This window comes from Tachysurus fulvidraco, chromosome 24, assembly GCF_022655615.1.
Source record: "Tachysurus fulvidraco isolate hzauxx_2018 chromosome 24, HZAU_PFXX_2.0, whole genome shotgun sequence".
NCBI lineage: Eukaryota > Metazoa > Chordata > Actinopteri > Siluriformes > Bagridae > Tachysurus > Tachysurus fulvidraco.
In genome coordinates this window covers 5,900,315-5,926,283 of record NC_062541.1, presented here as the reverse complement: position 1 = coordinate 5,926,283, position 25,969 = coordinate 5,900,315, and the positions used below count along the sequence as shown (strand labels likewise).

The 25,969-nt window shown below is 42.7% G+C and overlaps 2 protein-coding genes across 5 annotated transcripts; both read left to right on the top strand.

Moving 5' to 3' along the window:
• The first annotated feature begins 1,358 nt into the window (after positions 1–1,358).
• Positions 1,359–4,277, top strand: LOC113661627 (olfactory receptor class A-like protein 4). Its single transcript, XM_027175993.2, has 4 exons — positions 1,359–1,836; positions 3,168–3,431; positions 3,542–3,796; positions 3,901–4,277. The coding sequence occupies exons 1-4, from the start codon at positions 1,573–1,575 to the stop codon at positions 4,108–4,110; spliced, it is 993 nt and encodes a 330-aa protein (XP_027031794.2). The 5' UTR covers positions 1,359–1,572; the 3' UTR covers positions 4,111–4,277.
• An 861-nt stretch (positions 4,278–5,138) lies between these two features.
• Positions 5,139–19,693, top strand: recql4 (RecQ helicase-like 4). Of its 4 annotated transcripts, none has more exons than XM_047808165.1 (24): positions 5,141–5,445; positions 6,121–6,154; positions 6,489–6,592; positions 6,695–6,838; positions 6,965–7,941; positions 9,195–9,294; positions 9,400–9,550; positions 9,726–9,854; positions 10,149–10,301; positions 10,425–10,517; positions 10,778–10,914; positions 11,190–11,273; positions 11,816–12,004; positions 12,905–13,087; positions 13,199–13,397; positions 13,759–14,036; positions 14,266–14,400; positions 15,107–15,509; positions 15,614–15,743; positions 16,362–16,519; positions 17,409–17,586; positions 18,160–18,325; positions 19,126–19,234; positions 19,420–19,693. In XM_047808165.1, the coding sequence occupies exons 1-24, from the start codon at positions 5,362–5,364 to the stop codon at positions 19,539–19,541; spliced, it is 4,440 nt and encodes a 1,479-aa protein (XP_047664121.1). In that variant the 5' UTR covers positions 5,141–5,361; the 3' UTR covers positions 19,542–19,693. The 4 variants fall into 4 exon arrangements, 3 of the variants coding, with proteins under 3 accessions (XP_047664122.1, XP_047664121.1, XP_047664120.1); XM_047808164.1 differs by having other exon boundaries at positions 5,142–5,445; positions 10,146–10,301; XR_007139410.1 differs by lacking the exon at positions 19,420–19,693 and having other exon boundaries at positions 5,140–5,445; positions 10,146–10,301; positions 17,409–17,645.
• Positions 19,694–25,969: the final 6,276 nt, after the last annotated feature.

Genomic DNA, 25,969 nt, shown 5'->3' with positions numbered 1-25,969 from the left:
TCAGCCACTTTAATAATATTTGTTGCTGAGGTTGTTAACTATTTAGTTTTCTAACAAGGTTTGGTTAATTAATTCCCAGTTTCTCGGTTAATGCTTGCTCAGCACATCGTTTAAAAGAGGATGACGTCTATTGGAAATCCCAGTACATCCACATCACCATCATCCAGATCGAGAATGACATTTATTTCATAGCCATCAAGATAAGACGTGAACATCCAAGCAAACAGAGACATGCGCTGATTTATAAAAATTCAGATCTGACGAATCAATGGACCAGAATACCACAAAAATGCAGTGAAAAGGCAACGGATTCAAAGAAACTATAAGCAGATATGTTTGTGTTTTGATTGTTTGTGATTGCTCAGTGGATCTCTGGTGATGGATCTTGTTATTATAGTTGGACTTCTTCCTCCATCCTGAGTGTGTGGAGTTTGCATGTTCTCCCTGCTTTTTTTTTGGTGGGTACTCCGGTTTCCTCCCTCAGGCTATGTTCTAGACCCATTTTCATCTCTTAATTGTCTTTAGTGTGTGAACGTGTGTGTGATTGTGCTATGTAACGGGTCAGAGTCTTACAGGGATAAGCCCCTCATCGCTTCCTACCCTAACAATGCCCCCAGTCCAGGTTGACCTCTGCCTTGTGCCCAGAGTCCCCAAGATTCCAGGCTCTCTGTGATCCAGAAATTGCACAGCTGCATGTGCTGCGTTGTATTAATATAGAAAAAAGTCCCATGAATCTCCATTCTGTCCATTTCATTCTTTGATTCCTTTCTAGTTTGCAGTTTGCATTAAGGATTTTATTTGTATGTAGCTCAATGTTAAATGATTAGTTTACTGGGGACGGTAGAAAGGCTGGCAAGAATACAGGTCATGTTCCTATTTGTCCTTTTGTTATTATTACTGATCATGAGTGGAAAGATGGTTTAGTGGGTAGCATTGGCTCCAGTGTCGTGGGTTCAATCCTAAGCACAGGCTACTGTTGTACAAAGTTTTGCATGTTGCTTCCAGTTACTGAAGATATAAAAAATGGACAATTGAACCAAATCTAAACATGTTTAGAAATGGATATAGTTACCTACTATTGGCAGAAAAGCTATGACATCATTATACCATAGTCAAGTCAACAACCAATTAAACAAAAATGTTTATTCCATTTGTGACGTAAAATCTCCCAAAATCTTTAAGCCTCACGTGGCTGCAAGAAAATAAACACTCCCTCACTGACGTTATGAGCAACAGAGCATGTCGATTAATTAGCTGTTAACGACATGTGTTTCAATTAGCCAAATTAATTAATCCCCTGTTATGAAAGATGTGTGCTCAGCTTTTTGGGCAAAAAGGTTTCACTATTTTTGGTGAAATCTCTTTCACATGCAGTTTTGACTGATCCACAGAGCTTAAGACACAACTCTGCTTGGGATTGGACATAACGGCCCTGAAGAGGAGGGGTCTAATGTAGGCAGTGAAGCAGAAAACATTGAGATGAGCACTATTTGGTAGAACTTGGTAGAAGAACTATCTGTGTAACAGGTCATAGGATAGATTCATTAATTATTATTATACGATTTATTCGGGATGATCGCTAATAAAACTGTCACGTTGGTTAAAAAGACACCAGCAGGTCAGTTAACAGGTGTAACGATGGCTTTATACGTAGCCCTGGTGTTGCTTGGGATATTGGGAAACGCCTTGGTGATCTTGGTGGTAGGGGACAGTATTATTCGGGAGCGTGGAGGAGGACGCAACTCTGACATGATCCTGGTCAACATGGCTTTATCTAACCTGCTGGTGTCGGTGGTGAGGAACATCCTGCTGGTCACCTCAGACTTTGGCCTCGAGGTACAAAAGGGATTTGTTTGTGTGTTTGTGTGTGTGTGTGTGTGTGTGTGTGTGTGTGTGTGTGTGTGTGTGTGTGTGTGTGTGTGTAGGGGTTTAAAGGAAGAGGATGCGCCGTGGGGTGAAGTTTCCTCAAAGCAACATTTAAGTTGAGTTAAGATTATCCAAAATAAATAAACAAATTATTACAGTGTTCATACTAGATTATCAGATCTCAACTAAAAAAAAAAGTCTGGAAAGGAGACTAGAATGATAACAAACTGTTTTTAAGAAGAAGGGATAAATGCAATAAACTTCAGCTCAAACAATAGCATTATTATTAATAACTATACGCATACATGAGAAAATAATATGAAATACATATCCATAATATGTTCACTTATGGATGTCACCAGTTAGTCATGTTAGATGTTAATCCATACTTCTATATGCACATCATTTTATGTAACTGGATTCTTTTACCTTTATACAGTGTAAGATAAGTGATAGTGGTTTATCCATAATATTTTCAACAGAGTAAAAAACTTATTTTTTTCATATAACCAGTATGTAGTCAGATTATTTATTGTGTACTTAGAAAAGTCTGGCCAGCGGTCTAGCTACAGTTCACGTCTGCTGCGGTCGCTCCCAGACATGATATTAGTGTCATTCATAACAGACAACAGAATCATGTTTTCTTCTGCCAGAATGGGGCAATCAACACACAACCTGTTGGACACAATGCAATATCATTCATCGACTCCAATGCAGCAAGTTGTCCAATTGCACACCAATGCATTTTGGTCCAAAACATTTGTCATGCTATATGTAAGTTTAGGAATTTCTTCCCCTGCCAAAGGGATAAGTAACCAAACCTTCTGCCAATTTCTGTCTTGTGTGATCATGCAGCAAATAAGCTTACCTTTACCATTAACTTTACCTTGAGGCTTTGCATCACTTCCTGCTCAATTTACACAACCGCATAAAAAATGTTGTCAGGTTTTGACTTTTTTTTTTGTTTGATTATTTCTGTCGTAAATAATGGTGCCACATAAAAAAAAAAACAGATAAAAAATATATTGAGAAAAAACTATACACTGTATATTCACTAAATTTAAATGATAACAGAATTCCTATAAATGACTGGACAAAGTCATAATTTACAACAGAAATCAACATGGTTTCATATGATTCCATTCTGGATGGCTTGGATTATTGCTAAAAGCTCGATTTGTACAAATAACTTTTAAGAATTTATTGATTTATTGATAGTAATGTACAGTAAGACATCTACTTGCCTTCGCCTGTCATCAGTTACCTATAAATATTGTTTCTCTTTTTATCTCCTGCTGAAGGTGTTACCTGGTAAGGACTGGTGTCAGTTCCTGATGGGTGTGTGGGTCTGGCTGCGTTCAGTCAATGTTTGGTCGACGCTTTTTCTGAGCGTGTTCCATTTTTACACTTTGAAAAGGATCGGTCCTCCGATCGCTAGTCTAAACTCATCCCGTGGTCCTCCTAAAGCCCTACTAATGTGCTTCGGTCTCATCTGGGGCCTTAATCTGCTCTACTCCGTCCCTGCTTTTGTGTACTCTACAAATGGAGGCAAGAACGCCACTGAGGTGAGGGAAAAGAAAAAAGTTCATTTTTTAATTCAGTTCTTAATCGTTCTTTATATTCATTTTGCTTGAAAATCAGAAGAAATTAATTCTTTGTCTTTGTTACTCTACAGACATTGATGTTAGTGAGCAGTACAACACGTCCATTACTGGGCTGCTTGTGGGATTTTCCCTCCACTTACAGTGGGCTTGCATTTGCCACGACGTCCATGGTGATCCATGAGGTCATCCCACTTTTCCTCATGAGCAGCACCAACCTGGGCTCACTCCTCATACTGCACGCACACGGGAACACACACAATACTGCCAGTAAGGATCAGGATGCTCCTATTCTACGCAGAGTGCCAGCTGAGAGACGTGCAGCCAAGGTCAGACATTCGTTACTTAGCTGTCTTCTAACAGACATTATAGTCTATTCAATTCATCTGCTTGTATTTATGCCTTTATAATATAATGTTCTTCTTCTCTCTAGGTCATTCTAGCCTTGATCATTTTGTTCATCATTTCCTGGGGTGCCAGTGTCATCTCAGTGAACTACTTTAACTACAACCGTGGTGCCTCGTCTGCACACATGCTGGTCCTCGCACGTTTCTCCAACAGTGGCTTCATCGCCTTCTCCCCCGTCATACTGGCTGTGGGTCACCGCAAACTCCGAGAATTCATAAAGTCTATCGTGAAGTAAAGACAGAAAGATTACAGTGCATCTAAGCAAGTCTAAAAGCATGTCTGTTCATCAGTTTATTATCCGACAGCCTTAATATAAATTAAACATTTTAATGGAACCAATAAACATACATCCGGAAACATTCTCTGTGTATATAAAACAAAAATTGAAAACGATTTTATACTGTAAAGCCTAAGTGTTTATTACATAATGCAATAAAAAGTAATTTACTTTTACTGATCTCATTAAACAAAGGTGTTTGACACAAAAACATTTCTGGTTCTGTTAAATATTCTATCTTTAATATATATATTTATTTTAAGTCATCGTACTGTTCAGTAAACAATTTTGGGCCTCTAAATCCCAGGGAAATTGTAAATGCTACAGACATTGTATACAATTGTGTGCTTCCAACTCTGCGCCATAGGTTTGGGGGAAGAACCACATGTTGATGTGATTGTCAGGGGTCCACAAAATATTAGCAAGACGCATTAGTGTATTCTGCTCTTTGGATTTCAAAAATTTCCAAGTGTTCTGTTTTGTGAAAAACAAATGTTAAAATTATAAATAAAAAGTCTCATTACCTAGAATTCACAAAATATATATTCTTTTTTATTATTCAACTTTATAATTGAGGGGTGAGTTAGTGGTTTGCACGTTCGCCTCACACCTCCAGGGTTGGGGGTTCGATTCCCACCTCCGCCTTGTGTGTGTGGAGTTTGCATGTTCACCCCGTGCCTCGGGGGTTTCCTCCGGGTACTCCGGTTTCCTCCAAAGGTCCAAAGACATGCATGGTAGTTTGATTGGCGTCTCTGGAAAATTGTCCGTAGTGTGTGTGTGAATGAGTGTGTGTGTGTGTCCTGCGATGGGTTGGCACTCCGTCCAGGGTGTATCCTGCCTTGATGCCCGATGACGCCTGAGATAGGCACAGGCTCCCCGTGACCCGAGAAGTTCGGATAAGCGGTAAAAAAATGAACTTTATAATTGAGGAAAGCGGTCAGATTAAGCCTCTTAACTTGGTATGGGAACTCTTATTTTGATAGTGAACAGAGACACGCCTTTTTCCGTGTTTTTGCTGCGCGCGCGCTGTGTTTAAAGTTTGGCGTCGCTGTTGAACTGTAGCTGTGTTATGGCTTGTTAAATTGATTAAAGTACGACGTGGAGATTTGTCGTGAATAGATAAAGCGTCTTGAGGAACCGCTGTTATTGATTAAAAAAAAACTTATTGCACAGCGCGAGCTAAAAAAAAAAAACCCTATTGTTTTTATTATGGACCGATACAATGACTTAAAAATTCTCTTAAAACAGTGGGAACACGAGTTTGTTCAAACACACAACAGAAAACCAAACAAAGTAAGTTAAACAAAATACCCGTATTCTGTCACGACTCGAGATTCGTGATGTGTCGGTTCTTTTTAGAACCGACTCCCGTATACGAGCCTTTTTCTTTTTATTAAGTAACGAGCCGATTATTGGAGCCGATTCTCTTATGTGTCGGGTGAGAGCCGACTCGTAAATTGTGACCTGTTTTGTCCAACAGCAACAAATTTCCAAGGAAATCTTACATTTTTGCACCCGAGCTAAACAGCATTGTGTAAAAGGCAGCATGTCAGTGAGGGTTTAAAATAGAGTATATCAATAATCTGATTAAAAATCGAAAGAGTCGACTCATCGGAGTGTGGCTCATTAGGGGAAAAACGAGTCTTGCCTTATAGATATTATATAGATGCACCAAATACTGTTCAAACTGCAAAAAATACACTTTTCTGCAAATTTGGTTTGTAAAAAAAGCTAATTTATTTCCAATAACAGCATGTCACGGAGTGCTTTATTGCTTGTATACCACAGGGATCTTTATTTTTATCCATTTATGGCTACATTCAAGAATGTGGAGCTATTGTATAGCAGTATATATAGCTTGGTTTATTTAAACCCTCTGGTTAGATGACGACGGTGGGAGAAGGATGTATCGATGCTCACCTAGGAACCTTTTTTACTACTCCTAATAATCAGTTTTTTTTTTCTCAGGAAGATATCGCTGCAGCTCCAGAAGATACGAAAAGTTAGTACATTGTGGTTTATGCAGTCATCAACATTTTATTTATTATAATAATATTTATATTATTACATCCTGTTACTGTTACCACCTTGAGGTTAGCTGTTTTTCTATAGCACATCTTGTTTTTTTCCTCTTTTACCTCAGCAATTTTGATTCCAGTTTTTAATGTTTAATTTATTAACGGAAGACACATTTATTTGTCATCAGCCTGTTTCGTTATGTGATTGTTACAAAGTGTTAATACTGGAGAATCCTTCTAATAAATAAATAAATATCTCCTCAAAGAAAATGTGTATTTGTTATTGAATCCTGTGTAAATCTGTGTACCTTGTTGCAGAACTTTATAAAGAGTACCGCATGCTCAAAGAAGACAAGGAGAAGACCACACGTGAGAACGAGGATCACGTACAAAAGCAGGATGTTCAGTCTCCGGCCACTGGCGTAAGCCGCCGATTTCTTTCGATTTTTTTTTTTTTGGTGTTTCTATGCGACTGAAAGAATTCTGAGTCACTTTTTGAATTTATTTCTTAAATCCTTCAAAAGGACTCGTGGGGTTGTCATCTTAATCGTAAAAACCTGCCTGCTGCATCACCCAAACTCACTTCTACAGACAAGGAGACTTTCCAAGCCTCTGCTCAGTTCTTTGGCATGAAGTTAAAGTCAAATATCATCAACACTCTATCAAAGGTAAATATATTTTGTTTATTCTTGTTCCTCACCAGTGGTAGAGACACTTTTCATGTGTTTAAAACGAGTGAAACGTTTCAAAATAACTTAATAATTTCATTTGTTATTTACTATGACGTTTATTAGGATCGATCATTTTCTCTGAAGAAATCAGTCACCCCTCGCCGGACTCCAGGAAAGAGCTGGAAAGATGGTGTAACTGCTAGCACAGCCCCTGAGGACGGAGCAACTCCTTCCCCAAAACCCACTAACAGGAGTTCAGGGCTTCTCACTTCGCCGGCTCAGACAGGAAGTAGCGAGCACGAGGACGAACCCTCGGATCCCTTTCCTTCCTTTACTCCTTCTAAATCGTCCTCGCTATGCACAAAGACTCCAAATAAGAGCCTGGAGAAAGCCCAGTTCCTCAGACAGTCCATGACCAAGAGGCTGTCGTGTGTGGACCAGGGCTGGCTGGAGCGCTGTCAGGTGTTCACTGAGCTGAAACACGAGCACAAACCAGTCACGGGTAACGTGAACCTGCCGGAAAAACACAGGCTTGCTGAAAATGGTGCGAGTAGTGAAAAAGTCGTGACCGAGAACACTGCGTCCAGAGACTCAAGCACTCCACAGGACGTGTCTCACGCGAGTGCTGAGAAATGTCCCGGAAATCACAATCACACTTCAGATACCGCTAATGGAGACATGAAGCCCCATGTTTCAGAGGGTCTGGACGGGATTGAAGAATCTAGTCCTACTTTAGAAACTCGAAAACAAACCAAAAAACCCAGAAAAGCACCAGAGAGCAAAGTCCCAGATCACGAGCCGAAGACCGTAAGGAAAAAGGGACGGAAAAGGCAGCGGGACACTGAAGAAGGAGGAGAACAAGCAGGACAAACAGAAAATGCCCAAAAGAAACGCAGGACCAAGAAAGAGGACACCACTGAGGAGAAGCCTGCTAGAAAAGGACGGAAAAAGAAAGCCGTAGGACCTGAGGAGGGAGAAGGCACTCCTGGGAATAAAGTATCTCAGAAAGCAAAGATGCCTCAGGAGAACCTTCTAGGAGAAGTGGACGAGGAGGACTTGAGAGCGGCGGCATCCAATAAGAAAAAGCCGATCCGAAGCAGGTGAGTCTCGGCACAAGATCTGTTATAAAACTCACACGAAGTTTCCTCAAATATTTAAGTCTAAAATAAATGCATCATGAAACACTCGATGACCCTTGCACAGTTTTGGTTACAGCAAATTTGAGTTATACGCTTTAGAAGTCGTACAGATGTTTAGAAACGAACCGAGAATCCAGACAAGATAGTTAGCACTTCTGCATCAGACACGTTCACACGTCTGTGCTTTAAAACTCTCTGATGGACATTAATACTGAATCCTGAACATTAGATATAAAGCTAAAGTGAAAGTCATGTGACATACGGCTAAGTACGGTGACCCATACTCAGGATTTGTTCTCTGCATTTTAACCCATCCAAAGTGCACACACACAGCAGTGAACACACACACACACAGCAGTGAACACACACACACACAGCAGTGAACACACACACACACACAGCAGTGAACACACACACACACACAGCAGTGAACACACACACACACACACAGCAGTGAACACACACACACACACACAGCAGTGAACACACACACACACACACACACAGCAGTGAACACACACACACACAGCAGTGAACACACACACACACACACACACACACACAGCAGTGAACACACACACGGAGCAGTGGGAAGCCATTTATGCTGCGGCGCCTGGAGAGCAGTTGGGGGGGTTCGGTGCCTTGCTCAAGGGCACCTCAGTCATGGCCGGCCCGAGACTCGAACCCACAACCTTAGGGTTAAGTGTCAGACTCTCGAACCATTAGGCCACGACCTAAAAGAAGACTTTGTTGATGCTGGGGCTTTATTTTTTTAAGATCCTGAGACTTTAGAAGTAAAATGACGTTAGTATGATAAACTATTATTGTTATATTCGTGTTTAAATGACGACACCACTGGTATTACCATCACGAAGTCACTACAGACTGAATCTTTACAACTGAAAATAAACAAATAAATAAATAAATTAAAATAAATAAATACCAGATGATAAATAATCAATAATCGATATTACGTAATCAATCGGTAAATGAAATGTTTTTGATATGTAAAAACTATAGAATTCTAATAGTTATATAATTTATTATATTTTTGTTTAGAATATATATTTATTTAATGTAATTGAATTCAAATGTAATTGTTTTCAGTTTGTGAATATATCACAAATTCAGTGTTATTCAAGCTACGTATTTATTTATTTATTTATTTATTTATTTATTTATTTATTTATTTATTTATTTTTACTTGTTTTAAGGGTGACCAAAAACACAGACGGAAACTTTGTGAAAATCAACCTGAAGAAGAAATCTCATGTTAAAGGCTTTGCCCTGCGGGGAGCTGCTCTGCGCAAGCAGGTGCCTGAAACAAAAATAAAATCTATCCACTTATGTTATTACTTTTTAATGCATGTGCGAATAAACGCCATTGGATTCGTGTTTGTGTGAATGTTTTATTCACAGATGTACATGCAGAAGTTCCAGCTCAAGGGCGAGAGGTTCGGCGGAGGCAGTGGGCGGGGCAGAGGCAGGTTCGGGGGCTTTAACCGTCAGGGAGACGCCTGCTATAAATGTGGTGGGACAGGACACTGGGCACGAGACTGTCGTGGAGCAGGTGACGGAGCAGAAAAGTGTTTACGACACTGGTGGCAAGCCTTTAAGCCTGGTGTCGGTTTTGATTTGGATGAAAAAACAAGATGAACATTTTACTACCTCTCTCTATCTCTAAGATGAGAAAAGCCTTTACCTTTGTCCCCTTCACATCACTGTCACTTTTTTGTCTGTCTAAGCTCCTGGTGTGAGAGGGATGTCACAGAAGGACACGGCCCCAGACGAGGAAGAGGAAGAGGAACCATTCGTGCTGCCGACGTTGGAAGAAGTAGCCCGAGCCACAGGAACTCTCCGCTCGGAGCCCATAGGTGAGAATGGGGACAACAATATTAGGAGACCAACAAGGACAAATATAAAGTATGTGGTGTTTCAGTGCTCTAGAAATATATTCATATTCATGTGACTTCAGCATGAAAGAAATATGAAATGAAAGTATGTAAGAAATAAAGTGCTGCAATGTCCTGTAGACAGGTTAAAACCATATATCAGGTACTATAAAGTGCTATAAAAGGATTAGTATTATTTATTTGGTGCTCCAAAGACTTCACCCTGAGCAGTAACACTTCCAATTAACACTAACGTAAGACAACGTTCTGCAGCAGTGCCGTCGAGTGTTGGAGACGAGGCAGGCGAGAAAGGAGACGACAGAGGAGAGGAAATCTTACTAAACGTTATGAGACCAGATTACGAGCGTCCCGCTCCTCCTCCACCCATGGAGCCGCTGTACAGTCCCCGAGAGGACGGCAAAGTGCAGGGTAAAACCCGATTACCTGACCGTGATGACACGCACCATTAAAATTTAACCGATGTACAGAGTGTCCAGTGGAATGAAAGTGAACGAAGCAGTCGAGTGATTTATATCGTCTCTTCTCCTACAGAGGTTCCTCCTGAGGTGAACCAGGCGCTCCGTGACTTCGGGTACAAGTCCTTTAGGCCTGGTCAAGAGACGGCCATCATGAGAATCCTCTCAGGTGTGTGTGTGTGTGAGAGAGTGTGTGGGGAAATTCAGGATAGAAATGATCAATTTCGGATTTAAATTGAACCCCAACGTGCAAATCTGAGATGGTTTGAAGAAGAAATGTTGAAAGAATCAAGTGTTAATAATTCCCCTGTTTTTATATGAACTTGTTTTAAATATTTAAGTTTCATTTGTCTTCATGTGTCTGCTGTGTGCCTGTTAGTGGTCCTCATTTCACAGGTTGTTTTTGGCTCTGTTTTATTTATCCTTTAGGTTTATCTACCCTCGTGGTTTTGTCGACTGGGATGGGCAAATCTCTGTGCTACCAGCTCCCAGCGTATCTCTATGCACAAAGGTCAAAGTGCATAACCCTGGTTGTCTCACCTCTGGTATCACTAATGGATGACCAGGTAATCCTGCTTCAGCGTGTTTTTCCTGTGTACATCATGTACATGGGGATGTCCTGGGGAAATTAGTCCTGGGAGCAGGAATTGGAAAGAAAGAAGCTGGTTAGACTGAAAAAGCAAACATCAAAACTGTCAAGCAACAAAAAAAATCCCCACTCACACACAATGTATCGATCAAGTCCTTCAGTTGTTTATCAGAACAGTGCAGAGCTTTCTAACACTTCCCATGTCAATGGATGATCTGTAAAACCCAGCTTGTTGTTGTAATCTTTTCTCAGCTGTCTGGGATTCCTCCGAAGCTGAAAGCAGCGTGTATCCACTCCAACATGTCTCCGAAACAGAGAGAGGCTGCTGTTGAAAAGGTAAATGTTATTAGCTGTTATAATGCTGTAAATGCCGAACGAGTCTCGGTCAGCCGCCTCATGTCAGGAAGCAGTACGTGTTGAACACCAGTTGTGGCTCGTTAGGATACTGATGACTCAATTTTGGGAGAGGGGGAGGGGTGGAGAGGGAGGGTGAGTGGGAGGAATGTGGAGACGGGGAGAGAGAGATAGAGAGGGGGTGAGGGAGAGGGAGGTGATGTGGTTAAGGTGTTGGACTACTGATCGGAAGGTCATGGGTTTGTACCCCAGGACCAAACTGCTACTGCAGGGCCCCTGAGCAAGGCCCTTAACCGTCGTTTGCTCAGTTGTAAGTCACTCTGCATAAGGGTGTCTGCTAAATGCCGTAAATGTAGAGGGGGGTGAGGGAAAGGCAGAGGGAAGGGGGAGAGAGAGGGAGGCAGACGGGGAAGGTCAATACCCTGACTACTGTACTGAGGAGTTGAGACCCACAAATATTATATTGCGCTTTATTTGTGTGTGTGTGTGTGTGTGTGTGTGTGTGTGTGTGTGTGTGTGTGTAGGTGAAAGCAGGTGAGGTGCATGTTTTACTGCTGTCCCCAGAGGCTCTGGTTGGTGGAGGTCACTCTGGCTCTGGTTGTCTGCCCCCTGCTGATCAGCTCCCTCCTGTGGCCTTTGCCTGCATTGATGAAGCTCACTGTGTTTCTGAGTGGTCACACAACTTCAGGCCGTGCTACCTCAGACTGTGTAAGGTGAGGAGTGTTCACTGGGAGTGTACTTTAAACAGACGGTAAATCAACACCGTCTGACCGATCGGAAGCGACCAATCAATAATGAGAAGTTAAAAGCTGGCACTAAAGATATCTGTTCACTTGAAACATGGTGGTGGTAGTCTGCAGTCAAGTAATGTAACAGGAGATTATAGACCCCAGGATGACAGGAGTGTGTGTGTGTCTGTCTGTGTGTGTCTGTCTGTGTGTGTCTGTCTGTGTGTGTCTGTCTGTGTGTGTCTGTCTGTGTGTGTCTGTCTGTGTGTGTCTGTCTGTGTGTGTCTGTCTGTGTGTGTCTGTCTGTGTGTGTCTGTCTGTGTGTGTCTGTCTGTGTGTGTCTGTGTCTGTGTGTCTGTGTCTGTGTGTCTGTGTCTGTCTGTGTGTGTGTGTCTGTGTGTGTGTGTGTGTGTCTGTGTGTGTGTGTGTCTGTGTGTGTGTGTGTCTGTCTGTGTGTGTGTCTGTCTGTGTGTGTGTGTCTGTCTGTGTGTGTGTGTCTGTGTGTGTGTGTGTGTCTGTGTGTGTGTGTGTGTGTCTGTGTCTGTGTGTGTGTGTCTGTGTCTGTGTCTGTGTCTGTGTGTGTGTGTGTGTCTGTGTGTGTGTGTGTCTGTGTGTGTGTGTCTGTGTCTGTGTGTGTGTGTGTGTGTGTGTGTGTGTGTGTGTGTGTCTGTGTGTGTCTGTCTGTGTGTGTGTGTGTGTGTCTGTCTGTGTGTGTGTGTGTGTCTGTCTGTGTGTGTGTGTGTGTCTGTCTGTGTGTGTGTGTGTGTCTGTCTGTGTCTGTCTGTGTCTGTGTCTGTGTGTGTGTGTGTGTGTGTGTGTCTGTGTGTGTGTGTGTGTGTCTGTGTCTGTGTCTGTGTCTGTGTGTGTGTGTGTGTGTGTGTGTAGGTGCTGAGGGATCGTCTGGGCGTGCAGTGTTTGCTGGGTCTAACAGCCACTGCCACCTTGTCCACTGCACTGGACATTGCTCATCACCTGGGCATTAACGATCGAGAGGGCATCGCTGTCCGCTCTGCTGCCGTGCCACACAACCTCCAGCTCTCTGTGTCCATGGACAGAGACAAAGAGCAGGTAAACTCACCCTTACCATCAGCAATGCACTTCACACTGCTTTGTGAAACTGAATAACATTACTGAGTGGGATCTTTTCAACTGGAACGTATAATTGGTGTTTTTCGCCAGGCTCTGGTGTCCTTACTCAAGGGAGAACGTTTTGGTGCACTGGAATCCATCATAGTGTACTGCACCAGACGCGAGGAGACGAGCCGCATCGCCGCACTGCTGCGCACCTGCCTGCAGGGGGTGATGCTAAAAGAGTCGTCAAGGCCTATACGAGAGGACGAGGAGGAAAATCCTGTGGCCAAGAAGAAGAAAGCTTTGGGTAGAATCTAAGGCTGTTGTGCGAATGCTTTTTTTTTTACATAACACAGAGAATTTTCCAATCGATGTTCAGTCCGAGAGTAATGAGAAACCCAAATTTGTGGAGACGGCAAAAGTCGGAGACAAAGTCCCAGAATGCAATGCACCCACAGGGCTTGTAGTCCAGCAGAGACCTTCTGTGAGATGAAGAGTGCAGACATTTACGTGCTAAAATCCTCTCTTTAGTTAGAGAGACAGTAAGCACTAAGCGAGTTGTACAGTATTTCACTTTATTATATTTCACTGCTAACTCGCTTGATGATTTTCTTGTTTTGTTGCAGTGGGCTTTCTCTGATTTTTACACGTTGTTGCCCAAATCTCAGCCAGGAAAAAGATCCGGAAGCCGCTGAAGTGGATCGCCGAAGCATATCACGCCGGCATGTCCGCCTCAGAGCGCCGGCGTGTGCAGAATAACTTCATGTGTGGCGAGCTGCGTGTGGTGGTGGCCACTGTGGCGTTTGGGATGGGCCTGGACAAGTCCGACGTGCGTGGGATCGTACACTACAATATGCCCAAAAGCTTCGAGAGCTACGTGCAGGAGATCGGCCGAGCCGGCCGAGACGGTGAACCCGCGCACTGCCACCTGTTCTTAGATCCAGAAGTGAGTTTAAAATGTCAGGATGTAAGAAGAAGGGATGGGATTAGGGCGTTATTTTCAAAGCTTTATTTCATACCTTAGCTATTTTCATTGTATTGTTGGCCAGTTGTAATTATTACCAAACTACGAATGCTGAATTAGAGAGAATTCCTCCCTAATCAGAGCATCGCTTCTGTCCCAGTGTTATTCCATATCATTTTAACAGATGTACCTGATGTTATGATTTGCTCAGGGTGGAGATCTGCACGAGCTACGCAGACACATCTACGCTGACACTGTGGACTACTTCACTGTCAAGAGGCTGGTGCAGAAAGTTTTCCCTCGCTGCAAGTGCAGACGCATACATCAGCACCAGGAATTAGCCCAGGTTACTGACTTAATCAACCTCATTTGTAATTGTACACATGAGCATCCTATGTGACCCAGCCGAAAAGATAGGGAAGAGGAAACGGCCATCCATCCATCCATCCATCCATCCATCCAATTGTATATCCATCTAATTGTCTATCCATCCAGTCATTTAACCAGCTATCCTTTTATCCACTCAGAAATCTCTTCAATTCTTGTCTATTTCAACATGTTTCCATCTCTTCATCCAATTTATCCATCTGTCTATCCATCCATTCTTCCAATCCATCCATCTGACCATCAATTCAATCTACTAGCTATTTAGCCATCTGTCTATCCAACCATCTGTCCATTGATCTATGCATTATGTCATCTATTCATCCATACTGTCACACATCCAATCATTCATTCGTTCAGCTGTCCATCTTTAGTAACCGATTTCTTATTCAGGAGTCCGTTGCTTACTTAGCTTAGCAGAATCGGCGGTCAGTCGAGGGTCAGTGAGGGCGGTTCTGATGAGTAAAAATTTCTTTTGGAAATAGGTGCAATTGGACAGGATTCCTTTAAAAGCCCACAGGGTTGGTCAGAATTTAATTGAGAATGGGGTAAACAATTGTGTGTGTCTGTGTGTGTGTGTATATGTTAGTAATAATGCAGCACACTATGATGCACTAAACAGTAGAACTTTAAGTGGATAAAGCCGTGTGCTTTTGTTCTTTTTCCAGGCCATGGAGGTGGATGATGTCGAGCTGATGGAGCTGATGGATCACTGTGAGGCTTCTGGAGACAACCAACATGAGCAGCGAGACACAGCAACCCCTACACGCATCCAACAAACCGATCAAGAGCAGACGGGAACCAAGCACCAGAACCCACCCCAGTACAAATGCTCTCAGGAGTGGAACAAACTGACAATGAAGGAAACAGTGGGAGAATCAGACTGTTCCGTTACTCAGCATAAGGCTGAAGAGAAGTCACAAGAGGGACAAAAAGATGAGAGAGGAAGGGAAAGTGATTCAGAAATGCGAGAGAGCGAAGGCGGTGTGTGGGGTCAGCGTGTGTGTCACACCCACGAGAGGGCGGTTCCAATGCAGGATACAGTGGAGGAGCTGGACATCACAGAGGAGGGTAAGGATGTAAAGACGTAACGGAACGCACTTTTTAAAAAAAAAAAAAATTCTATAGATATGCCAATGTGAGTTCACCACCTCCTATCATGCTTTTCTGCTTAGGTTTGGAGACTTTGCTGTGTTACCTGGAGCTCCACCCTCAGCGCTGGGTGGAGCTGATGCACCCAACGCTTTCAATGTGTCGCCTAGTGTGTTACGGAGGACCTCGTGAGCTCCGCAAGCTCACCAAAGTGTATGGTCTCTCAATGAAGTCTTCTAACTGTGTGATGTACATTTTTTTTTCCACAATGCCGGGTTTTGAGAGTTGCAGTAGAACCATGTGATGGTGTTGCTAGTAACATTACTTCCTCACATGGTCCTCAGTTTGATTTGGAGCTCTGAGGACCATGTGATGGTGTTGCTAGTAACATTACATCCTCACATGGTCCTCGGTTTGATTTGGAGCTCTGAGGACCATGTGATGGTGTTGCTAGTAACATTACATCCTCACATGGTCCTCGGTTTGATTTGGAGCTCTGAGGACCATGTGATGGTGTTGCTAGTAACATTACTTCCTCACATGGTCCTCAGTTTGATTTGGAGCTCTGGTCTGTTTGCTGTTCTCTGGTTTTCCTCCTAATATCCAAAAACATGCCAGCGGGCGGTTTGACTATGAGAAATCACCAGTAGATGTTTGATTGTGTCTCTGATACCATTTTGGATGTTAATATAATAAATATTTCGGTGTATAGTTGCCTTGCAGAAGGAATTTCCCAAGCCTCTATAGTATGTACAGAAGATTGCATAATGAGACGTCGCTGAGGTGGGAATGTTCACGTGTGTCACTTTCCCGCTCTCCACACTCCATCAGATGTGCTCCTGTGGCGGTGGTGCTGGCCAGGAAGCGTCTGGCTGGTGAGAGGGTGGAAGACCGGGACTCTCTGGAGTTTGACGTGGTGGAGCTGGCAGACACTATGGGCTGGCAGCTTCCGTTGGTCAAGAGGGGACTGAGACAGCTGCAGTGGGGTGGTATGTATTTAACTGCCCTGAGTGTTTATTCTTGTGTAAACTACATGTCTAAATCATCTCACAAATATTAAACAATTCTGGCTCAGTTGTACTATTAATATGTATGGCTTAGTATGTTGGGCTACTGATAGAAAGGTTTCAAGTTTGAGTCCCAGACCACCAAGCTGCCACTGCTGGGCCCTTGAACAAGGCCTTTAACCTTCAATAAATGTAAGAGACTCTGGATAAGTGCAAATCTAGTGTGTAAATTAACGGCTTCATTAAATACCAAAATTCTGCATGTGCTCAGGAATAAAGTCCAGTTTCTGCTCAGTGTTAATGAGGCTACGACTTTATCTCTGTCCTTCTGCTCAATACCGGCGCCAGAATGCGACTGAGACACTTCGCAGTGTTTGAGGCGAGTGTGTAATGACTTTAGACCTGGAATTTGCACAATGTTAAACCGATAGCTATTATCTTCTGTTACTTTTTAGCTAGTACATCATTAGACTCCACTAATCACACGTCAGTCACCAGTTCATTGTGCGTATCCAGAGAAACCACACTTTATTTGGACCGCTTTCTTAAAACCGTCCCGACTTTTGGAATGATTTTGCAGTGTAACCTGCATGAAGTGTTGCTAGTTCTGCTTTAGAAAGCTCCGAGTGGTGTGACGGACGGATGTGTGTGTCGTGAGGGGATGTGGCAGCCTAGTGTTTAAGGTGTTGCGCTACCAATCGGAAGGTTGTGAGTTCGATTCCTACGTCCACCAAGCTGAAACTGCTGGGCCCCTATGCAAGGCCCTTAACCCTCAATTGCTTAGTTGTATAAAAATGAGAGAAAAATGTAAGTAGCTCTGGATAAGGGCGTCTGATTAATGGTGTAAATGTGTGTTCATGTTCTTATGGAGGCTCGGGTCGGAGCGGGATCCACGTGGAGTTCTCCGCGCTCTCCTTCTACTTCCGCTCCTACGGAGACCTGACGCCTGAGGAGCTGGACGAGGTGTGTGCGTTTCTCCACGGCAGGGTCCAGACGCAGGAGAGGACGCAGCTCTATCAGCTAAAAGCCTCCTTTAAAGCCTTCCGCAGGTCACAAAGATACACACGTACACGCCGACTCTTCCTCATTTATCTTGTTTGTTTAGATTGTGAGTTATCTGGCTTTTCAGTAATTAGATGTTTTGAACCATAATTTGTGTTACTTCTTACTTCAAAACATTCCGTCGACTTTTAAACAACATGTTGGAGCGAAGCTTTTCACCCGCGGATAGCATTCAAATATTAGCACAATACTCGAGGAGACGGCTTCCATAAATAATAAATGCACATCTTGTTTAGTAGGAACATTTCAGACGGATCAGTTCATGATCACGCTTAGGTTATGCAGATCGCATGTGTAAGTTGTTTCTATGGAAACGCTAGTGTATAAGACTGTAGAAGAGCGCATCGATATAAGCTTGTTATATGACTTACTGCTGGCGTCGTAGTCAGAGCTGTTGTCGAAAAATAGTTCAATTCTGTTGCTGTGAATGTTTTTTTTCCCCTTTTTTTTTGTTTTTGTATCTACTTTTATTTTGACTTGGTGTTTAGCCTGTTATTAAGTAAAGTGTGTGTGTGTTTGTGTGTGTGTGTGGTTGTGTGTGTGTGTGTTTGCTCGTGCAGTGTTGCCTATCGGAATTGTAGCTTCTGCATGGATGAGCTGGATGAATCCAGGAGCCTGAGACTGAAGGAGCTTTTGGCTGATTATTTTGAGAAGAGGCGAGACCTGGACATGAGCAAGTACGAGGAAGAGCAGGACGACGAGGAAGAGACCTTCAGCAAGTTTAAGGTGTGTGTGTGTGAGAGAGAGCGAGAGAGCAAATGTGTATGTGAATGTGAAAGAGGATTGTGTGTGTGAGGAAAAAGTGTGTGTGTGTGTGTGTGTGTGTGAGTGTGAGAAAAAGAGTGAGTGAGTGTGTGTGAAAAAGTGAGTGTGTGTGTGTGAAAAAGTGAGTGTGTGTGTGTGAAAAAGTGAGTGTGTGTGTGTGAAAAAGTGAGTGTGTGTGTGTGAAAAAGTGAGTGTGTGTGTGTGAAAAAGTGAGTGTGTGTGTGTGAAAAAGTGAGTGTGTGTGTGTGTGAAAAAGTGAGTGTGTGTGTGTGAAAAAGTGAGTGTGTGTGTGTGAAAAAGTGAGTGTGTGTGTGTGAAAAAGTGTTGAGTGTGAGTGTGAGTGTGTGTGTTGTGTGTTGAGTGTGAGTGTGTGTGTTGTGTGTTGAGTGTGAGTGTGTGTGTTGTGTGTTGAGTGTGTGTGTTGTGTGTTGAGTGTGAGTGTGTGTGTTGAGTGTGAGTGTGTGTGTGTGTGTTGAGTGTGTGTGTTGAGTGTGTGTGTTGAGTGTGTGTGTTGAGTGTGTGTGTTGAGTGTGTGTGTTGAGTGTGTGTGTTGAGTGTGTGTGTTGAGTGTGTGTGTTGAGTGTGTGTGTTGTGTGTTGAGTGTTGAGTGTGTGTGTGTTGAGTGTGTGTGTTGAGTGTGTGTGTTGAGTGTGAGTGTGTGTGTTGAGTGTGAGTGTGTGTGTTGAGTGTGAGTGTGTGACATGCTTTGTGAGCCTGAACAGTAAACCAGATCCCTGCTCTGTGTGCTGTTTGTGGAGCAGCTGAAGGACTGGGAGCAGCAGATCTGCACTGATGTGAGAAGTTTCCTGTCCAGTCGGAGTGATGAGAAGTTCTCAGGCCGAGCAGTGGCGAGGATTTTCCATGGGATTGGTGTGTGGACATCTTCATCATATTATTATTATTATTATTATTACATTATCCCTCTCTGTGTTCATACATAAGACATGATGTAGGAGAGAAATCATTATTATTTCTAATATTTATTCACTTATTACAAATGAATTCAAATAAAAAAAGACTAGTTGTAACTTTTTCCTGTTTTCCCTCTCCATCAGGAAGCCCATGTTATCCAGCACAGACGTACGGTCGAGACCGGCGTTACTGGCGAAAGTATCTCCAGTTTGACTTTAATGAGATCATCCGCTTAGCCACTCAGGAGATTATTAGAACGAGGTAAAGATCTGAGACTCCGAGACTCCTCCGTTCTTCTCTGCTAAATTCACTTGTGTGTAAAAGTCCTCCTTGTATCTGTACATTCTATCTGTAATTTTATACATGATCTAGTTTATGCATTTATTACTGACTGTAAAATAAAATACATTTTTGTACATATTGAGGAGCGTCACTCTGCACCACCCCTTTACTACTGTGTGTTTGTGAGAGTGTGAGTGAGTGTTTGTGAGAGTGTGAGTGTTTGTTTGTGAGAGTGTGAGTGTTTGTTTGAGTGTGTGTGAGTGTTTGTTTGAGAGTGAGTGAGTGTTTGTGAGAGTGTGAGTGAGTGTTTGTGAGAGTGTGAGTGTGTGTGAGAGTGTGAGTGAGTGTTTGTGAGAGTGTGAGTGTTTGTTTGAGAGTGTGTGAGTGTTTGTGAGAGTGTGAGTGAGTGTTTGTGAGAGAGTGAGTGTGTGTGAGAGTGTGAGTGAGTGTGTGTGAGAGTGTGAGTGAGTGTTTGTGAGAGTGTGAGTGTTTGTTTGTTTGTGAGAGTGTGAGTGTTTGTTTGTTTGTGAGAGTGTGAGTGTTTGTTTGTTTGTGAGAGTGTGAGTGTTTGTTTGTTTGTGAGAGTGTGAGTGTTTGTGAGAGTGTGAGTGTTTGTGAGAGTGTGAGTGTTTGTGAGAGTGTGAGTGTTTGTGAGAGTGTGAGTGTGTGTTTGTGTGTGAGTGGTTTGTGTGTGTGTGAGTGGTTTGTGTGTGTGTGAGTGGTTTGTGTGTGTGTGTGTGTGTGTGTGTGTGTGTGTGTGTGAGTGGTTTGTGTGTGTGTGTGTGACAGTGTGTGGGGGTGGGTGTGAGAGAGTTTGTGTGTGTGAGAGTGAGTTTTTGTGTGTCAGATAGAGAAAATATTTTTGCAAATTAAGCAACAGTACAAAACACTACAACTAATAATTATTATTATAATTATTATAATTATTATTATTATTATGATGATGATGATGATCCTAGTTGTATAATGCAGAGATAAACAGTGACATGCTGATGAACACTTACTCATTCCGTATCCTTTCATACTGACACACCTATTGTGCGATGTTCTCCAGCTGCATAATGCAGTATCACGTCTCTGGTTGTTGTTCTGTCAGTAATCACTTTATTTCCACTGCTTTATATGTTAATGTGATTCTTCATCTCGTCATTATTAGCTGCAGTGCATTAACGCGGCACGTACACTAGAGGGCAGTGTTGCTTAATGCAGCTCGTTGTCTAATAAACCGTCACTGCTATCATGTCTTGCAGGCCGAGCAGTTTGTACCCTTGTAAGAGACACTTGACTGTTTCTAGTTGTTATGGTGTAAGAGATGAACACGTTTCACACACACTCCAAATTATTACATGTAACTAAAAATGGATAAAAGTTCAGCGTGTCGTTTAATACACCACTGCAGTCACAGGCATGTCACTGTGTTCCTAGAAGAATAAACAGGTCACGATGTGGAGTTAAAGGGAAATAATCCACAAAACATCCATAACAATGCAGGCCCCAACACCCCACACCCCCACCCCCCTTGCTATTCGCTCAGTCATTTTGAGAAAGCAGTGTTTAATTGGACACGCCTTTTTTTTAAAAAACCTAAAAACAAAGGCAATGATTTTTGGAAAAAAGTCATTATTAATTATATTATTTGTGACATTTCTTAGGGGAAATAAGAGCTTGAAAAGTCCATGAATGTCTGGGAATTTCACATCACATCACATTCTATGTGTATTTACACTGTTCTTCTCCCTCCATCTCTTTCAGGTTAATTATTCTCTCTGTCTCTCTCTCTCTCTGTCTCTCTCTCTCGCTCGCTCTCTTGTGCATGCTCGCTCACTCTCTATCTATTTATCTATCTGTGGCTTCTACATTAGCCAAACTTCAGCCCTTTCCTCGTCAGCCTTTAGCGTTCAGAGATTCTTTACCCTCTCACATATCTCTTGAGGTTCCTTCATATGCATTTCATAATTTTATGCTTATCAGTTTCTATAAGTTTCACACTGACTTTTTCAGGCTTTATTAGAAACCACATCAACTTCCTTCCTTTGGAGCTCACTTACACACACACACACACACACACACACACAAAAGCAAATGAAATACCAACGCACGTACGATAAGGAAACTGACAATTGTATAGATTTCCATTATCGTTCCTCACTCAGTTTGTACTTTATGTAAACATCTTTGCTATCAGTGAGCAGATTTTTTTTTATCTTCTGAAATTCCTGGATACCATTTAGGCCTGAAAGCTGAATCTAGATTGTACATTAACTCTAAGTTAATCACAGTCTGAAGTGGACAGGTGATTAAAACTACACCAGATGTTTACTGATGTTTCACTGGGTTTAAATGAAGGACCCAGGACCAACATTAATGCTCTTCCAAACACTTTGTGGGGCAGTGGTGGCTCAACTGGTTAAGGCTCTGGGTTGTTGACCAGCGGATCGGGATTCAAGGCCCCGCACAGACAAGCTGCCACTGTTGGGCCCTTGAGCAAGGCCCTCAACCCTCCCTGCTCCAGGGGCATTGTATCATAGCTGCCCCTGCACTCTGACCCCAACCTCCTCAGTTGGGGTATGTAAAGAAAAGAATTCCACTGTGCTGTAATGTATATGTGGCAATAATAAAAGCTTCTACGCTCGTGTTCTCTCTCTGAAATGTCTCACCAGAGAAAATCTGTTGAGGATTGAGCTGAAGGACCTCTAACATAGCTGATGTTGCTGAAATGCTGTTTGATTTCTACTGAAATATCTCTCTCTACCTCCTGTGGTCCTGCCATGAAAATATCCATCGATGAGGCATGACATTGAAAGATCTGTAAACAATCAAACAGTGGATTATTTTCCCAGAAATGCGAATACAAATTGAACGTTTGACAACCGAACACACAGCATAAAGCTTTTCTCTCAGTCCTGGTCATGAAACACGATCAACATAGACAGAATAGTTCCAGGTTTATCGTCATGTACATAAAGAGTGTTGAAGCTTCGATATACAACGAATTGAAGTATAGAATTTAACTATACAGGAAGAAAACGGAAGAAAAAGTATTAAAACCTCAATGACTGAACAATTTGACTATTGGGAATAAAGTGCATGCTGGGTGTTAGACAGACAAGTCCAGAAATATCCTAGTTCTGTATGTTGTCCTGGTTGAGGGCACAAATGGACGTTTGGACGTATTTTCTTGCTCTTAATCTCACAGAGATTTGCCAACATGAGGAATTTGTACTGGTAAAGAGTGTAAGAATGATCTGAGAGAGCTCCTAATGTAGCTTAGAAATCTGAAGTAAAAAACAAGTAAAACACAACTTTTATCTTAGACAGGAGGCGGGGCTTAACCCTGTTACTAGGTGACACATTCATTTGAAGACTGTGATTGGCTGTCTAATAAAAAAATAATGGGTGCACTTTTAAAATCTGGTCTATTATAAGCCTTTACTTTGTCTCTATGTTAAGATATTTGAGACTATATCGTGTAGGGATTACGATCGTATTAGAGATGTTCAGACATCCGTGTGTTTTAAATGTAACGTAAGTGTGAACATCTCTGACACAGAGCAGAAGTGTCATAGAGACAAATTAGATCATTTCTGCTGCTGTGGCATTTCAGCTCTGTTTCAGAGATGTTAGTGTATCACTAAATGCCACAGCGTCAGAATATATATACGCTGTGTAGGAGATGTGATCTCTAATATGATTAGTCACACAAAGAATCCCTACACCATCTAATCTGTATCATCTTATTAACTCACTGTCATTATTACATATTGTATACAACACGTTTCTTCTCCCTCTTCACATTTTGGACATTTTCTCCTCTGCTAAAGAAACTCTTGGTCCTCTTAAACGTCCTCCTCACCACTCCTAACACCTTTTGACCTTATGAGCTGTTTTAAGGGTTAAGATGCTTTATGAAGAACTTTAATAATAATAAGCTTTATTTTCTATAGCGCCTTTAAAAGTACATCTCAAAGCGCTTTACAAAAGCAAATAAAACAACAAAAATACACCACATGATATAAAGATTCAAATTAAAGCAACAAAAATAGACTATAAAATAAGCAGAATGTAAAATTACAATTAGTCAATTAAAAACTCACTCACTCATTTTCTACCGCTTTATCCAAACTACCTCGGGTCACGGGGAGCCTGTGGCGTCATCGTGGCGTCTCAGGCGTCAACGGGCATCGAGGCAGGATACACCCTGGCCGGAGTGCCAACCCATCGTGGGGCACACACACTCTCATTCACTCACACACACACACACTATGGACAATTTTCCAGAGATGCCAATCAACCTACCATGCATGTCTTTGGCCCGGGGGAGGAAACCGGAGTCCCCGGAGGAAACCCCCGAGGCACGGGGAGAACATGCAAACTACACACACAAGGCGGAGGTGGGAATCGAACCCCCAACCCTGGAGGTGTGAGGCGAACGTGCTAACCACTAAGCCACCGTTAAACATTAAAACTCATAAGTTACAGTAACATGAACCTGTGATTTGTCTTTTAGTGCAAGCTACAGTAAGCGCCGCGGTTATAGAAACTGAAGTCTGACCAATCAGATAAAGCGATAATGAAAAACAACATTGTGGTGTAAATGTAATTAACAGACTCGGGTCAATTCGGTTTATTTATATAGCACTTTAATCGATTCACGTTGTCTCAAAGCAGCTTTACTCAAGTATAGAAACAGAATAAAAATGTTTACTATTTATCTCTAACATTTATCTCTATGATCAAGCCTGAAGTGAAGGTGGTGAGGAAAACCTCCCTGAGATGATATGAGGAAGAAACCATGAGAGGAACCAGAGTCAGAAATGAACCTCATCCTCATTTGGGTGACACTGAGCAGGAAATGATGTCAAATGTAATTAAGGTCCTTCCAGACGTTCGAGTGTTAATTTCAGCTGCACTGTAAGAGGCACAGTGACCTCAGTGTCCAGAGTAATAACAACAACTTTACCTTCAGAGTTCCCCCCCCACATCAATAGACTGTAAAGACAGTAAAACTGACACATGAATCCATGTCACATCTCTGTGCGAGTCTCCCGAGGGCAGCGTGGTTGTTTTTATATGACTCGAGGTTGCTAAGCGATCATCAACAGCTATTACAGCACACTAAACCCGAGATTCTTGCCGTAGTCAAGGCTGTTCAGGGAATCATATACTAATTTGATCATGTTGGACCCGATCCACATTTCCAAGGACACGCTACGTGATCTGACCTCGTCTTGCTGACACACGCAATCTGAGTGCGAGACTAAGAAGCCTTTTCTGACTAAAGAACTTAAAGAAAATAAAGAACAAATCTGTATGAATTTTATTAGTAGCAGAATATTCATGTGCTTCCCCATGACCCTGAAACAATGAGTAGTAAATTTAGAATTCTAATATTATTAGCCACATAGATTTATTGTGTGTGTGTGTGTGTGTGTGTGTGTGTGTGTGTGTAATATATATATACTGCTCAAATAAATAAAGGGAACATTTAAACAACACACTGTAACTCCAAGTCAATCACACGTCTGTGAAATCAAACTGCTCACATGCTGTTGGGCAAATGGAATAAACAACAGGTGGAAATTCTAGGCAATTAGCAAGACACCCCCAATAAAGGAGTGGTCCTGCAGGTGGTGACCACAGACCACTTCTCAGTTCCTATGCTTTCTGGCTGAAGTTTTGGTCACTTTTGAATGCAGGCGATGCTTTCACTCTAGTGGTAGCATGAGACGGAGTCTACAACCCACACAAGTGGCTCAGGTAGTGCAGCTCATCCAGGATGGCACATCAATGCGAGTTGTGGCAAGAAGGTTTGTGTGTCTGTCAGCGTAGTGTCCAGAGCATGGAGGCGCTACCAGGAGACAGGCCAGTACATCAGGAGACATGGAGGAGGCCGTAGGAGGGCAACAACCCAGCAGCAGGACCGCTACCTCTGCCTTTGTGCAAGGAGGAACACTGCCAGAGCCCTGCAAAATGACCTCAAATGTGCATGTGTCTGCTCAAACGGTCAGAAACAGACTCCATGAGGGTGGTATGAGGGCCCGACGTCCACAGGTGGGGGTTGTGCTTACAGCCCAACACCGGGCAGGATGTTTGGCATTTACCAGAGAACACCAAGATTGGCAAATTTGCCACTGGTGCCTTGTGCTCTTCACAGATGAAAGGTTCACACTGAACACATGTGACAGACGTGACAGAGTCTGGAGATGCCGTGGAGAACGTTCTGCATCCTGCAACATCCTCGAGCATGACCGGATTGGCAGTGGGTCAGTAATGGTGTGGGGAGGCATTTCTTTTGGAGGGCCGCACAGCCCTCCATGTGCTCGCCAGATGTAGCCTGACTGCCATTAGGTACAGAGATGAGATCCTCGGACCCCTTGTGAGACCGTATGCCGGTGCGGTTGGCCCTGGGTT